This window comes from Mytilus galloprovincialis, chromosome 5 (assembly GCF_965363235.1).
Source record: "Mytilus galloprovincialis chromosome 5, xbMytGall1.hap1.1, whole genome shotgun sequence".
Lineage (NCBI taxonomy): Eukaryota > Metazoa > Mollusca > Bivalvia > Mytilida > Mytilidae > Mytilus > Mytilus galloprovincialis.
In genome coordinates, this window is record NC_134842.1 from 67343939 (window position 1) to 67361860 (window position 17922).

Sequence of the window (17922 nt, forward strand, 5' to 3'; positions counted from 1 at the left end):
CTCCTTATGTTGCATCTGGTTTTTTTTTTATTTAACACTCAGTAAGTCTCCATGATTAAGATTGCTTGATTTCTTGTTATTAGCATAAACTTACAGGCGGTGGCACTTCTGGCAGTAAACAGAGATCACATTCTCCTTAGGAGGCATAAAATATTAACAATAACTTACAGGAGGTGGCACTTCTGGCAGTAAACTGAGATCACATTCTCCATAGGAGGCATAAAATATTAACAATAACTTACAGGAGGTGGCACTTCTGGCAGTAAACTGAGATCACATTCTCCATAGGAGGCATAAAATATTAACAATAACTTACTGGAGGTGGCACTTCTGGTAGTAAACTGAGATCACATTCTCCATAGGAGGCATAAAATATTAACAATAACTTACAGGAGGTGGCACTTCTGGCAGCAAACTGAGATCACATTCTCCATAGGAGGCATAAAATATTAACAATAACTTACAGGAGGTGGCACTTCTGGCAGCAAACTGAGATCACATTCTCCATAGGAGGCATAAAATATTTGACATTTACATCGTGATATAATTCTTTGGAGTTGTATACAATCCTTCATCTTAGATTTCTGAAAAAGGAACCGGTAAAAGTAACTGTACTTACACTTTTGCAAAAGGACATAAATGTTTTAAAAAAAAAAGATTTTTATAAAATCACTTCAAGTTTTGAACATTTTATAAAAAAAGTCACAAAATCCTGCAAGGACTTTTTGATGCTGATAAAATCTGCATTTTGGGTAAATTTTTCTTAGGTAGCTGTATTTCTTGGCATGAGCCGTGCAGAAAATACATTTAGACAGCTGTGATATACCTGACTTAGGTTTGGGGGACTAAAGACGAAGTATATATATTGCAAATAAAAAGAAGAACTTTCATATTATGATCCTTTACTTTGGATTCAAACGCCAAAAGAGGCTGATACATGTAATCATCAAAACAATCATGGTTAAGACAATACAACGTTTCCGGAAAGTACGGATTCAACATACAGATATATAACATCCCCGCCCAAAAATGAAAAATTCCCCTATTTTTCGAAAATGTTGAATTCGTACTCCAAAAAGAAAAAGATTCAAAATTTCCATTTAAATATAACAATACAACATACAAAATAACAGGCACCTTTAAACTTCATCATCTATTAATTTCTCATGTTTCACAGACATGTAAATACAAACACATATGACCAAATGCTAGTTACTCTTTAACTTCAACATAAATATGATGTGGCGAAATCTTATTAAATATAGCATATTTTCATTTACTGAATTTTAGTGTGCTTGCTAAAAAGTGATTGATATACAGTATGAGATTAGATTCAGTGGAGTCCCTACTCCTGCTAATGGTTAGATACACCTTATAATGAATAAAATTTATAGGTTACACTATGTAAAAAAAAATCTACTATTGCGCCAACTTTCATGGTACCATCCCTATCATACACAGATTCTCTCGATAAAATAAAACAATAAAGTGATACAAATAAATTTCAGCAGAACAAGACTATCAACCAGGGTTTATTTCTGAGTCATCTCTAATGCACCACTAACACACAAATCAGATTTCCTTTTCTTACTGTGCACAGACAGATTGAAAATTTAAATGCTAGGATTTCCATCAAATGAGTCATACATAATGTTCGTTTTCGTACCAAAACAAGTCTTCATTAATCTTTACTAACAAGTAAATTTAAGTATCGCAGTACTTCATTTTAAAACATTAACTTCTACCTCTATGACTTTTCAAAATATTTCACATATTGAGGTATACCAAAAAATAACTAACCATTAGCAACTCAACTACTTAAAAAATACAACAATAAATCCAATAAAATAGCTTGACTATCTAATCTAATCAACATATTTACATGTGGACCAACAACGAAAAAAATCATTCAACACAGTGAACTTTGACGGTATTTTCACACTCAGTGTATTTGAAAAAAAAATAATTAACTGATTCATTTAAATCTTTTTAGCAATAAAACAATTTACTGTCTTAAGTGAGCCAAAACATGAAAGTCTTTTCAAAAGGAAACTTTTAAAAAGAAAAATTAATACTTTTCTCAAAACTTTGTATGTCGTTATATTCAAATAGTTGAAATACTTGCAAAAAATAACAGTTCTGTGACAAAAAAAAACAACATCTTCAACATATGTTTGCAATAAATGATATTACTACATGTACTAATCATAAAATGTATCTTCAAAACAGTTCAAGTAAATTGTATCTTGTTCTGTAACTTTCGATATGCATGAGATAAATCTCACAGCAAAATATGTCTTATTCAGCCTTCTGATTGCGTTGTCACGAGACAAATCTCACAGACATGCGTTTACGGAATAATCGGAGGTGGTCTCGACTTCAATAAGGCACGCGCCTTTGGTCCTAACTGATTGTCTTCGATCCAAATTGCATTTTGCGCCGGTTCCCCTATTAAATGTGCAAGGTAGCGAGTATTTCCATCGTGATTTTTCTTTGCTAAAAATCTTTTCACTTTTAATAATGTCCCGTCTGACGCAGAGCTTGTTTCGGTGCCTGATGTAACAAGATAATCGTCTCTGAATCGAATAGGTTTTTGTCTCTGTCTTGTTGATCGCCGGAGATTTGGCACTTCTTGAATTTCGTTATTTGTGCTAGATTGTTCACTAATCAAATTATCATGACTTGCTGACGCAGTATCCACGGTATCTTGTTTGTTTATAACACGATCCATAAAATATTCACATGGATTTGGTACACGAATATATGCTGGTTTTAAACGGTTAATATGCACTTTTGGAATAATTTTGCTTGTATTTGGGTCCATTAACGAATAAAGATGAGGACTGTCTATTTGATGAATTAAATACGGTCCTGCATGTTTTAGCTTAAATTTCTGACCAGCCCCTCTTGGGTCTTTTCCTAAGTACACATAATCCCCTTTTTCTAGAGACAAATTATGAGCTTTCTGATTAGCCCGTTCAATCATTGATATTTTAGATTTTTCTGAATTTTCACGCACTTGTTTTCGAATGAATTCAAGTTTGTCAGCAAACTCTCGAATATAATTGTGATAATCTTTGGGAATTTCTGAAAATGCGGTTTTTGATACACACGATAAGGGAAATGATGGTCTTTGTCCATAGATAATCTCAAATGGTGAATATTTTGTTCCTTCATTCACGGAATTGTTCATAGAAAAGACGATGCTTGGAATAAAATCCTCCCAATTTGTATTGTTCAACAAATACGGTGTAATTCGCTCTGCTAAGGTTCTGTGTGAGCGTTCGCAAGTTCCCAAACAGTGATGTGTAAAACTTGGTGTGAATTGTTGTTTGATATCTAAAAGTCTACATATTTCTTTTGTGCATTTTCCTATCATCTCGGATCCATGATCGCTAATAAGAGTATCAAAAACACCAAACTGAGTGATTATTTTATAAAGTGCATGCGAAACAGTAATTGGATCGGAATTTGGTATAGGCTCTGTAAAAATAAACTTGCTAAACATATCGACTGCAGTACACACGTAACTGTTGCCTGACTTAGACACTGGAACAGGACCAAAAAGGTCAATTTCCCAAACTTGAAAAGGACGAATTGGAGTTTGAAAAGCAACAATGCCGGCTTTAGTCTTTCTAGTAGTCATCTTACGACACTGGCAAGCATGACAAGATTTTATGAAGTCGGACACTTTTCCTGCTAAATTTGAAAAATAATAATGTTCCCTTATCAAATCTACTGTATGCTGAATCCCGCCATGGCCTCCAAGTGGTGAATCGTGGTAAAGCGAAATAATTGTTTTTACGGCTATTTCAGGTAATGCAAGCTGATACTGACAAAATTGTTGTGTTCGCTTAGATCTTGCGACTCTAGTGTGAAAAAGCAAGTCATCGAATAAAGAAAAATCTCCTGATTCAAGTAGAACTTTACGAGCTAGTTTTTGTGATTGTGGTAAATCACCATTTTCTAAATATCGGAAAATATTGCCAAATTGCGGGTCATTAACTTGTAACTGTTTTAAACTTTTCGGACTGAAATCACAATTTCGGAAAATTTTCATCGATTCTATTTTCTGTTGGACAGTTTGCTCATCGGAAATAAAATTAACATCTGACGAATCGTCTACAGTTGCCGATACTATGCTACCAATTTCAGGGATATTTGAGGAGCTTAATGCAGATTGGCTCGTTTCGACGTTATTTGTAATAAATTGACTTGCTTCGCTTGAATTGTTCATCATAAGGTTTTCATCACTTGTTTCACCTTTATCGTAAGATTGGACAGAATGTTCTCTTTCGGAGACTTTTGCAGTTGAGTCGGAAATGTCAGACGCCATCGGTTTTTCGACTATCGATATGGGTTGATTCATGCGAATTCGTTTCTTACTAAATTTGCGTTTAACACAATCATCATTTTCCTCGGTATCGCCATCATATTCAAAGTCTGTTTGTTTGAAAGATTCACTGACTGACCTACTAAACAAATTTTGCAAAATATCAATATTATTAAGCTGTAGCTCGTCGGTGTCACTTGATTTGTCACTACACAATAAGTTTGTAAAAGGCATGCCATTCGGTGTAATAATATTTCCGACATTTTCAGTGTGATAGGGAAAATATGGATCAAGCTGGTCCGGACTTTCAAAACCTGTTGTTGACAATTTGTTAGGCGCACGGGAAAGAGCGTCGGCGACTTGCATGTCTTTACCCGGTTTATATCTCAATTCAAAATTAAACTGCTGTAATATGGCGATCCACCTTTCATAGATTGCTCCTTTTAACTGTTTTTGAAAAAGTGGCTTAAGTGCTTGGTGATCACATTCAACTACGAATTTCTGTCCCCTTAAATACATTGAACAGTCTAATATTGCTGTTACCATACCAAGAAGCTCCAATTTTGTGGGACCATAAGACCTCTGCCATTTACTTAGAGACTTTGAACCAAAACGAATAACACGCAATTCTTCACTAGAATCATCCATTGGGTGTTGTTGATATAACATATATCCTATTCCTTTACACGATGTGTCAACTGCAAGGTAAAACGGCAGGTCGTACTTCGGAAACGCAAGAACTGGTGAGTTTGCTAGTAATGTTTTAACTTTCTTAAAAGCCTGTTCCTGTTCGATTCCCCATTTAAATTTTACAGATTTTTTCAGTAACTTGGTCATTGGGTCAACTTCCACACTAAAGTTTTGTATGTACTTTTGAAACCAGTTAAAAAGTCCAATGGCTCGCTGTAAATCTTTAACCGATGTTGGCGATGGCATATCTAGTACTGCACTAACACGATCGGCGGGAGGTTGAATTCCATCTTTTGATATCAGATGTCCAAGAAAAACGCAAGAACTTTGTGCGAATGAACATTTCTTCGGTCCGAGCTTTAATCCTGCAGTGGCAAGACGATTGAAAACTTCATTTAAATCACCAATATGATCCTCAAATGTTTCAGAAACTATCAGTATATCGTCCAAGTAACATAAACAAGATCGAAATGTCAAGCCTTTCAAAACTTTGTCCATTAATAGCTGCATGGACGCTGGAGCAGAACTTAAACCCATTGGTAAACGGAGAAATTTATATGATCCAAAACAAGTGTTAAACGCAGTATATCGTTGACTTTCCATTGAAATAGGTAATTGGAAAAATCCAGAGCTCAAATCTATTGATGTAAGAAAAACTGGTTTTCGGTCAGAAAAAGATTCGGTTAAGTCTTGTAAATCTGGTATTGAATACCGGAAGTCTTGACATTGACTATTTAAGTACCTAAAGTCACAACAAAATCTGAACTGAGACAAACTTGTAGATTTATTCATTGAAGTGTTTTTGGATTGAGGTCTCGTTCTTTTAGATACAAGAACTATCGGACTAGTAATCGGTATATCTTCCGTTTCTTGAACCGGTGAAATAATGCCCTGTTTTAGTAATTCATCCAAGTGATCACGTAGTACATTTTTCTTGTCCGGTGACAATCTATACGGTTGTTGATGCTTTGGTTTAAAGTCTGGTCTTAAGCAAATGTTATGTTTAACAAGTTCTGTATATCCTAACCTTGGATTTTCATCGGTAACAAACAAATCTTTATATTGAATTAAAAATTGTGATATTTGCCGCTGCTCATCGGTTGATAAATGTTTCGGCAATTCAAAGTTTGACAAAAACTTGGACTCTGTTTCCTCACCTGAATTATGACTACTTTTATCTAATTGTACATTTTGAACAAAGTGTTTGTCTTTGTCATCTGCATTGATCAACATGTAATCTTCCGTGAACGGTTCAAAACTAGCAATAATGTCTCCACGTGAGATAAATATTTGGTCATTAGTAGGATTTAATAACTTGATCGGAACAGTTTTATGACTATTTACAGTTACAACGGCTTTTGAAATTAGAAGTCCGCTTTTCAACAAATGAGAACTATTCTGACACATTCCTGTTTGTCCCTGTAGAATAAAGTTTGCCACTTTACCCCATATCAAAAGTTCAGAATTTGGATCTACATTAACATGCTTTTGTAATTTTATTTTCGCTGTTTTATTTGAGACAGATAAACTACTAAAATCCAATACAATTTTCTTTGAAATTAAGTAACTCGTACCAAGAATCAATGGATGTGAAGATTGAGTTAGAATATATGTATGTATCCAATGCTTGCCCTGTGGCACTTGTATTTTGACGGTACATTTGCCAACAATATTAACGGACTGGTTATTCGCCAAAACTATTTTCTCTGATACCGAACATATCGAAGTTTTACAAGTGTCAGGCAAAGAATCATAAAAACTTTTAGAAATAATGTTTATTGAACTTCCAGAGTCTACAAGTGCAGCGACAGATATGTGATTGACCTTGATGGGCATATGTATAAATTGAGATTTGAAACTAGTTAAATTTTCATCAGTAAATTCGCAGTCTTCAGTATCAGTGGAATAATTAACATAGTTTAGTTCTTCACGTTGACGACTTTGAGGCGGACTCCTTTTTCTGGCACCTATGGATGAACGCCCGGAGGAGCGTGCTCTATGACCCCCGGGTTCGACTGGTTTCCCGGATTACTATGATGGTAACACTGAAAAGCACCATGACCGAATTGCTGACAAAGTTGACACTGCATAGTTGGACTTATTTCACCGTGACCATTCCAGTTGCAATTTGCTCGATAATGACCAGGAGCCTGACAATTAAAGCATGTTTTTTGTCGGTTATTTCCTGCCTGACCTGAAAAGTTATTGTTGTAACGAGGGTTGTTGTAACGAGGTTTTTGATATTTTGGAGGCATTTCTGGTTTGATATCGGTACTTTGTGATTTTAATTCTGATAATGCTTTTGTGAGCTCTTTAACTTGGTTTTGTAAATCTTGAACCGCATTATTATCATTAGCAACCATTGGCTTAGCAGCTGCTACACAAACTTCATCATTCTTCCTATACCCATAGGCTTCGCCCATTTTAGCTGCGGCCAACGCACTAACACTGTCTTTATGTGTACCAGCCCTAACAAAAAACGCAAGCTGTTCCGGTAAACCCTTGATAAACTGAGAGAGAATTTCATGGTCCTTCTTTTTCAAAATCTGAGCTTTCTCAACTATCTGTCCATAAAAATCTTCCAAAATTTGACCCCTACTTAATTTCATATTTTGAAAATTTTCGCTCTCAAGGAACACAGTCGGACTCTGCCAATCTAACTCAATATACTTTTCTTCAAAAATTGTAAGAAAATGTCTCCATGTACGTTTGCTTCCCGAATCTAGTGAATTAAACCATGTTAATGCAGGCCCTGTTAAATTAAGGTGGAAAGCGGCAATCATTCTCTGATCATCGATATGGTCAATTTTGTGCAGAGTTGCAAATGAAGTAAATTCTTTCATAAACACAGACGCATTTTCGTGGGGATACCCCCCAAATTTGCGACAAGCAGCCAATTTTTCCATTATTTCATCTGAATCTCGAATGAAACTAACTGATTGATTTGCCAATGACACAGAAATATTGGGAGTGTTAATTTTAGGAACTAAAGAAAGTAATTCGTTGAATTCGGCATCCTCAGATTCGTAATTTCGTGGCAAATAAGTGTCATGAAAAAGAGCTAGATCGTCTTCACTATCATATCGGTTCATGGGTGACGCTTCTTGTCATAGAAAATTCAAATGTAACGAGATAAATCTCACATACATAAATAAACAGTTTTATTCAAACATACAGCCATTTTCTGCCCTTATGTAATGTTGCGAGTCATACCACGTGTGTTGCACTGTTGACATTATTATCTTCCTTTTAATGTTTCATATGTTCATTTTGTAATATTAGGTACCAATTGTTCGATTTTTTGGTTCCTCCACCATGTGATATACCTGACTTAGGTTTGGGGGACTAAAGACGAAGTATATATATTGCAAATAAAAAGAAGAACTTTCATATTATGATCCTTTACTTTGGATTCAAACGCCAAAAGAGGCTGATACATGTAATCATCAAAACAATCATGGTTAAGACAATACAACGTTTCCGGAAAGTACGGATTCAACATACAGATATATAACACAGCTATGGGAAATCTGAAATGACAAATTCTTCCAGGAACAAGTCTTTTATAATGAAAATTAAATCAAATCAGTTAATAAAAGTATATAACAGTTTTCATATGAGAAAATACTGCGAAATTATACTATTTAATTTTTTTCTAATTCTGCTCAATTATAGATATTTATTATAATCATATGGATGGAGGGAGCGTTGACCTGATTATTTTTTTGTAATACCTTATTGGAATGTGGAAAGTAACTATAGACAACACCACCAACACTGTGACCACTGGAAACCATTTCTGTCAAACCAGATAAATCTGGTTCTGACCGGTCCTCCACATTCTCAGGAGAAAGCCATGCCATTTTATCATCATCAGACTCTGGTTGAGAATCAACTGTGGCATAATACTGAAAATAATTAAAGTGAAATTTAGAGCATTTACACATTTACAGGTTCAGTGACCTGTCAAATGTGGATAAATTTACTTTGAAAGGTTCACATCATAATGAAGATGAAATAACAAGGCCTACACATGCAGGTATGAGTCAAGTCAGGATCAAGCTGTTAGTTTTCTCGTCTGAATTATTTTACATTTGTTATATCATGTCCTTTTATAGCTGGCTTAATGCGGTATGGGTTTTGCTCATTGTTAAAGACCTTTAGTATCAACATCTATGTCAGTTGGTCTCTGATTGAGAGTTGTCTCATTGGCAATCACACCATATCTTCTTATTTTCATATGTACAAAACTGAAAACATAAAATCCCTCTTCTATCATACGTAGAGCTTAAAATAAGAATGAATGCATAAAATTTTGAAAGTTTTAGAGAAACTCTGGTTCACTTTACCTGCATACACTCCACAGAACAAACCCATGTTGTTTTGCTGCGTAGTTGATTGTCTTTCCAGACTGGTACATGATTACACGATAACACCTGAGCATGGGCAGCACTGATAATCACATGACCTGGCGTCTCACAACCTTTCACTATCACCTGACTGTTGTGTAACTCAACTGTAACAGAAAATGAGATCACATGACCTATTACATATAATACAGATCACATGACCTGGCGTCTCACAACCTTTCACCATCACCTGACTGTTGTGTAACTCAACTGTAACAGCAAATGAGATCACATGACCTATAACATATAATACAGATCACATGACCTGGCGTCTCACAACCTTTCACTATCACCTGACTGTTGTGTAACTCAACTGTTACAGAAAATAAGATCACATATGGTAAAGATTGTGGGCTATTCTACTAAAATGTATGTGGGAGGGTAGGAAGGGAATTTCAAAATATCCCTACAACCAAGAACCATTTTTTGGATAATTTTGCATAATGTATTAGACGCATGCAGAAAAAGACCAAGGACCCACATTAAATAGTTAAACTTCCCTTTCTACCCTCCCACATACATTTTAATGAAATAGCCCAGTGTAGAAACTTTTTTTTTGTAGAGCCTGATGTCAGTCACTTATAAATGAACTAATACTATTTTGTAGAGCCTGATGTCAGTCACTTATAAATCAACTAATACTTTTAATTTACAGTTTTCTGAGAAATTAGGTATGTTTTCATAATGACTTAAGTTAAGGTATTGAACTTTTTTCTGTATAAAATTACTTTTATATTAAATAACGTTTGAGTGGGTAAATTTGAGTCACTTTCTCGGGGTAAAATGATACTTACTAAGCCAGTTTTTCTGAGTGACATCATCTGTCTGACATGCTGCCACACCTTGTAACTGGTCCATGTTGACACTTGATGGCTGAAATAAGTGTTAAATTACTTTTAATTTACAACTAAAATTCTATCAATCTTAACCAATTTTCCTGGAAGTGGCAATTCTAAAACAACAGTTGTTGGTCATGTTAGACAGGAGATTGCACTAAGAAAAATGATTGTGAGTTAATCTTACAACTTTCACATCAATAACCTTTTTAATCCTTTAAAATTTTATAGTGGTCATGTGTCTTTTTATTCAAATTACATGTATTGCAAAAAGATACAACACATGTAATCAAAATAGGAACATCTTCTTGTTATAAGCAGCATATTATAATATAATTTTACAGCTTGATAATACAATCTTAAACAAGTGAAACTGCGAGCTACTGCTCACTGATGATACCCCCGCCGCAAGTGGATAATATTAAGAGTGTAAAAATATGCAAGTGTTCGGTAAACAGGAAGTTGTCAAGTGATGAATCTGAAAACGCATCACACGGTATAGCTGACTTATATACATCCTGAAACCAAATTTCAGAAATCCTTGTATTGTAGTTCCTGAGAAAAATGTGACGAAAATTTTCAACTTGGCTATCATGTGTAAAATCATACAAGTGTTCGGTTAACAGGAAGTTGTCGAGTGATGAATCTGAAAACGCATCACACAATATAGCTGACTTATATAAATCCTGAAACCAAATTTCAGAAATCCTTGTATTGTAGTTCCTGAGAAAAATGTGACGAAAATTTTCAACTTGGCTATCATGTGTAAAATCAGACAAGTGTTCGGTAAACAGGAAGTTGTCAAACAGGAAGTTGTCGAGTGATGAATCTGAAAACGCATCACACGGTATAGCTGACTTATATAAATCCTGAAACCAAATTTCAGAAATCCTTGTATTGTAGTTCCTGAGAAAAATGTGACAAAAATTTTCAACTTGGCTATCATGTGTAAAATCAGACAAGTGTTCGGTAAACAGGAAGTTGTCAAGTGATGAATCTGAAAACGCATCACACGGTGTGGCTGACATATATAAATGTTGATACCAAATTACAGAACGGGTGGATGTGTAGTTCCTGAGAAAAATGTGACGAGAGTTTCATGGGACGGACTGACTGACGGACGGACTGATGGACGGACAGACAGAGGTAAAACAGTATACCCCCCCTTTTTTAAAGCGGGGGTATAATAAAATAGTCTGAAGCAGAGAAGTTGGATCAATGAGCACGTCAAAAATCAGAATTATGTAAGCCAATTCAATTACTGTGATTTGACTGTGAGAAAATTATATTACCTCCTCAGTAAAAACAATAGATTTACTATCAGACTCAGCTACAAGTTTCATCAACATGGAGTAAGCTTTCCCCCTCTGAGATTTGGCAAATGGATCAGATTTTTCTGCTGTTGGGGAACTAGCTCTGTCCTGGAATGAGGACGTCCTGTTTTTCTACAAAAAAAATAAATCTTATAAGAAATTGCATAATATTTTGGTTGTAGAATGAAAACCTCATTGCAGCTTATGACATATTGGGGTTATAACATTACTATGTTTAATCATATGCAAATTAAGCCTTATTATATAAAAGGTGCACAATCCAAATTTTATATAGGGCCCATCTAAAAGAAAATTAAAATTAAACTAAATCCATTATTTCTATTACTGATTCAAAGAAAATTTAAAGACCAATACTGATATTTTATTTTTTGTATGGGTATTTGATTTCTTGGTTTTGAAAAAGTCTGCATACAAGCAAATAGAAAATTTGTAGTTCAATTGATGATTTAAATTCATGGTGCATCATTTACCCTTGAAATATTACCCTCACTAAAGTTAAAATGATTTAATTAATTCTTGAACTCCTAACATTTTAAAATTTATCTGTATAGAAGCAGTACAACAACTATACAAATTCATCATTTTGAATGCCTCCACTATTAAATTGACATTAAATTTTCTGACAGCATATTATTTCATGATACTTACATATGCATTGCGTCCTTCATCGACCTTGACAACCTTTAATGCGTCTGATGACAAGTTCCTGCGTAGAGACTGAGCTTTCTGATAGCTGTCATACAGACCAATCAGTACAATATTATTACTCTTGTTCCAGGCTCCTTTCATATCATACACATGAACACAATGGGTAGGTTTGGCCTAAAAAAAAGGATAAATGTTAAGAAATTTGAATCAACAATGCTTAAAAAAGATGTTTAGTGAGAAACTGTACATTTCAACTAAAGATGCTCACATCTTTCTAAATTTATGAGTACAGTTCTGCAAAAACTTGAATTATTGTTTATTGATTTTTTTTTCAATACATAAGGCTATGTATGCATTGCTACTTTGCAATGGTTTGTTCTTTCTACATCTTTCCTTTGCTTCAAGTTCCATAGTAACTTAAAAATTATGTCCTTTAACTACTGTCATGATCTCAAAATATATTTTGATATGTTATAATTGTTATTAACTATGTATTTGCATTCAGGTATCACAGATTAAATTTATTTGTTCATTGTGTGTTAATTTGCGTTTTTTGATTGAGTTAAGCCATTCCAATTGATATTTTATAGTGTGTTTTCTATGTTGTGATGTTATACTATTGTTTCAAAAAAGGGAGAGGGTTTGGTACCATTAAAACGTTTAATCCCGCTGCAAATGTTTGCACCTGTCCTAAGTCAGGAATCTAATGTATAGTAGTTGTCGTCTGTTTATGTAGTTCATATGTGTTTCTTGTTTCTCGTTTTTTATATAGATTAGACCATTAGTTTTTCCCTTTGAATGGTTTTACACTAGTAATTTTTGGGGCCCTTTATTGCTTGCTGTTCGGTGTGAGCCAAGGCCATACCTTGACCTATAATGGTTTACTTTTATAAATTGTGATTTGGATGGAGAGTTGTCTCATTGGCACTCATACTACATCTTCCTATTTCTATCTTATATCTATAAAGATCCTAAATATGATTTAATATGGAATTTTTTTTATAAACTTCTGCTGTTTTCAAACTCAAATACTTTTAATTCAGAATGTTTGTGATGTTTTTATAACTACAAAAAATTGTGACTGATTTTTCAAATATAAATCCTTGCATTTTAAATTTTAAATTTTGAAAGCATCATATGTATGCAGCATTTCCTGAATTCATTACAATGAATATCTCATGTTTGTCCTGTGTTCAACAATACCAATAATATATGCCTGCAAAAAATTACTGAATTTACAGTAATATTTAATTTTGTTTTCCTCAATCCGTTATTGCTTTGCATTGCTATTTTGATGTAATTTGTTTTTTGACATCCATCATTTGGGGAAAGTTTGAAAGCAAAATGTTTTACAAAGTCTGTCCTACAACTTCTTGTATCATTCAATTTATTATTTTAACTTACACCATTTTTAACATCTTCCTCTTCATCAGATGAATCTGATTCTACAACTTCTCCTCTCAGATAAGTTACCCTGAAATACAAGGAAAGTCAAACATCAACTATAAAAGAACAGAGTAGCAATGTCCTCCATGATGCACATTTTTTATCCATCAATTGACAAAAACTAAAAATTTCTTGAATATCTTAAAGAAATGAAGGCTTTAGAGCAAATGCAATGCAATTTTCCATATAATTAATGTTCCCAAGGGCATAACTCTTTTAAAAAAACAAATTATTAATCAGCACTGATTTTAAAACTTGTCAGAGACAATGTTGATATCAACCTACGAATCATTCATATGAGAGCACTAACAAAACAAGACTGAAAGCCCAGTGACAGACAGACTGACAGACATCCAGTATTCCTATGTCTCCCTGAAAGTTGTTGCACGGGAGACATTAAGCAAGGATGACAATTTAGTTGCCATAAATTTGTTTTATTCTCATTTAATACTTGGTGAGATTCACAGAAGAAGTCATAAACTTTTTTTAAGGACATGCAATACAATCACTTAATCAGTAATATGTTACCTGCTGACACTAATGAAGAAACTTTTGTCAACTGGAAATCTTAGGGAATGGTTAAGCTGAAATATAGAAATTTGTTTGAATGAGAGAAAAAGTTTTGTTACCACAGAGGTATAATGTGAAAGTTCAGTTTGATTTAACACATTTCTTCTGAAAATTATTGGAGTTTCTATGTTTGTGCTTAGTTTTTGCATCTTGATATTACCATAAAAAATACATTAAAAAAAATTCTAATCATTTCAAACTTTCACAATCTCTTTCAGACCAACACCCAAAAAAAACATCAATGCAAGAACAATAAAATGTAGTAGTTTTTAACTTGATATGCTCACACTCATCTATTTCATTTAAAGCCCTTAATCAGATGTTGAGTTAATCATAAATCATTCATCAGTAAAATGATTAGGATATGACCATTTTGCATAACATAAACTGATGATATTGAAAAATGTCTTAACTGTACGTAGTACATGATTTGGATAGTAAAAGGCAAATGTTAAAATTAAAATGATGATACATAAACCTGTAAACAATGCAAAATTGTGAGACAAAAAAAATATTGAAGGTAATAATTACTTGTTCATCTTCTGATTCTTTATGAGCACTACACAACCATGTTTTAGCTCCTAATAATTCACAACTTAAATATCTCACACTCCAGTTTGCAGCTGGACGATGGAACAAGCCATCCTCTATCGGAACCAGAGATAAATCATTACACACATTGAGTACGAATGACTCAGCTAAAAGTTCAGAGCCATGTTGTTTTGAGAAAGACATCCAGTAACATATGTTAAATCTGTGAAGGTTTACTGCCATCTTTATACTCCTACAACACAATGTAGATCATGTTAACTTAAGTTTAGAAACAAGGGTAAAGGAAATATTTGCAGGGTCATTTTCTTACAGTTACATTCATAGCACAAGTCAACCATTATCAACAGTTTTCCTTGTCAGTGCATGTTATAAAGTATTCTTAATTATATCAAAGGACATTATGTTTTTGTAAAGAGCTACTTTCTTATTGTAAACTTAGAAATTTTCAAGGTTTTTTATCCATGTGAATGATACGACTGGTTGAGCATTGCAACAATAAGAACTCATATTCTGATATCAGTCACATACATCTGAATGTAGTTTTTCCTGAAATCACACTAAATAATCTAACATTTCCATTCTTCTAAAATTGCAATAATTAATGAACCCAGTAATATCTGAATTGTTCGTAGCTCTTATATGAAGACTTCCCAACCACTATCAAAATGAAAAATATTTAGAAAACACTGTCCCTTTGATAGATTAAATTTTTTTATCAAAAATAATCTATTTAAATATCATTATTAACAAGCATCTATGTGCAACAAACCATGACTTGTTAGTACAAAAAAATGTTCATACTTGTAGTGTCTTGTTAATTGTGGTTTTCTTGATTTAGTGCTGGAAAACAGTGCACCTCTTCTTGTAGGTCTAGTAACACCAGCTAAACATAGCTAAAATAATGAAATTCAAAAATATAATAGACCAATTCTAAAATATTTAGGATTAGAAAAGAATATAAAAAGCATGTAAAGCTGAAGCCAGTAACAGATGTTATTTGAAATAACTTCTATCTTCCTTATTGATATTAAACAGCCTAAAAGCTTTGCTCATTGTTGAAGCCCGTAAGGTGACTTAAAGTTGGTAGTTTCTGTGTCATATGATCTCTTGTGGAGAGTTGTCTCATTGGCAATCATACCACATCTTCTTTTTATAAGTAGGATATTTTGGCTTTGTAACCTTTCCACTTAATTAAGCAACAATTTCAGATAAAAAAAATATCCTCTAAATTGCAAATTCTATTTATCATTCAATACTTCCAATATGTCTCTTACTTTTGGTTGGTGCCTCCAATTATTGAAAGATACAATTGTTTTCCTCTCCTCCCAAGATTAACTTCTGTATTTAATCAAAGCTTAAAATTTCTGATAAAATCTGCCTATGGTAACATATGGTCAACTTTCAATTTCTATTCAATCATATATTATGATCGTAAAGAAAATATTATATGTTTTTTATGCTACAAACCTTGATCTTATCTAGAAATCTCAATGTGCTAGCATAAAATATACATTTAGGTACATTCAGTGTGTTGTCATGTTTAGGTTTGGTATCAAGTGACATAGTAACACTCAAATTCTGTGATCTAAAGGCTCTAAAAGAATCATGGTCCTATAAATAGAAAAATAAATCAGATTACAATTGGTTTTCTATTTATCAAACTTAAAGGGTTTCAGACCATGTACACAATTTATTATTCAATGTAGGAACGTGAATATATTGTAAACCAACTTATATTTGCCAGCATTTTGTTTTCACGACTTTTACTAACAGAAATATAATATAAATATAATTTTTTGCAACATGCACAACTTTAGTTTTTCCTTTTCTAAATACTTTCAAGTAAATTTGAGAACATCAAAATGAAATGGCAGTAAAGTTATTAAAAATACATTATATCAAAATTGCTGCAAAAAAAAAAGGTCATAGTTATTGACAACTTAAAACACTCAAAGAGAATTTCAAATAAATAATTGGTGGGTGGTTCTATTCACACAAATTATTTATAATTTCAAATTTTGCTATTGTTGATGTCTTACAATCATAACATCACTCTTCGCACAGCATGATTTAACAAAACTGCTTCGATGTTTCATATAACAATTGTATAATCCTACGAAATATTCACCTCTAAAGAATATTCTGGTACTTTGTCAGGAGCACATGGCATCACAGCATGATGGTCATTAGGGTCACCACGACTTATCCAGTCTAAATGTATACTGAAATCATACAATGAAATGTATGTTATGCAATCAACAAACAGAGTTAGTTAATAAATGGTTAGTTCTTTTGACACACATTACAGTTTCGTTTATCCAGATATAAAAAAGGCAAAAGAAAAACAGGTGTACAATAATAATTTAATAATTTCAAAAAAATATATGAATAGCTGCAGAAAAAGATGGAAACACACAAATGTTTCTAACATTATGGATGCTGATAGATCAGCAAAAAAGCACATTTTAACATTGCCATGACAGAGAGCAAATCAAGGTACAATATTATTAAGACAGGAAATACATAATGTTACATAAAAGTTCTAAATAAACTTAAATTACATTATACCAATGTTAATACACAAGTATTACATTGCTGTTCTTTAACTTTGTGAAAGAGTTACTATACTGTCAACCCAATTATTTTCTGGTGCGATTAAATTTTGCAATTTCCGCTAGAAGAAATATAATGCGAATATAAATTGTTGATAATATGTCAAACCTGGATCTTTCTTATCTAACTATAAATAAATTCTAAAATTGTGAAATTAAATCACTGTGAAATCAGCTTGAAAGGACTAAACGCGAAATTAAATTGGTTAACAGTATATGTTTCTGGTGTTTACTTACTTTAAACGTAAGTTTGGCAGATGTAGAAGTTTACAATCATCATATTTGGAAGCTGTGTTTACTGATATGTCAAAATCTCCTTTTAGTAGAAAATTAGCTGGAAAAAAAATCATAAAGTTGTAAATCTTATCTAGCTCATAATTATACAGACTGATAAAATGTAATCTACTATTTGATTTGTCAACCAAACAGCATATGAAATTTGCCCACAAAACATGAAATTCTAATTACAAGGATCAATGATGAAATTAAGTC

At 33.2% G+C, this 17922-nt stretch overlaps 1 protein-coding gene across 1 annotated transcript in view; it reads right to left on the reverse strand.

Moving 5' to 3' along the window:
- LOC143074120 (protein hobbit-like) overlaps nt 1–17922 on the reverse strand; it is a 118889-nt gene that overhangs the window by 41678 nt on the left and 59289 nt on the right. The window contains exons 32-44 of the mRNA XM_076249666.1: nt 17668–17764; nt 16947–17040; nt 16286–16429; nt 15620–15711; nt 14798–15050; nt 14225–14280; nt 13655–13724; nt 12251–12424; nt 11561–11713; nt 10227–10305; nt 9373–9539; nt 8758–8931; nt 465–584 (exon numbers count right to left, since the gene is read on the reverse strand). Coding sequence (XP_076105781.1) covers nt 465–584; nt 8758–8931; nt 9373–9539; nt 10227–10305; nt 11561–11713; nt 12251–12424; nt 13655–13724; nt 14225–14280; nt 14798–15050; nt 15620–15711; nt 16286–16429; nt 16947–17040; nt 17668–17764 — 1673 coding nt within the window. The remainder of the gene's footprint in view (nt 1–464; nt 585–8757; nt 8932–9372; nt 9540–10226; nt 10306–11560; nt 11714–12250; nt 12425–13654; nt 13725–14224; nt 14281–14797; nt 15051–15619; nt 15712–16285; nt 16430–16946; nt 17041–17667; nt 17765–17922) is intronic.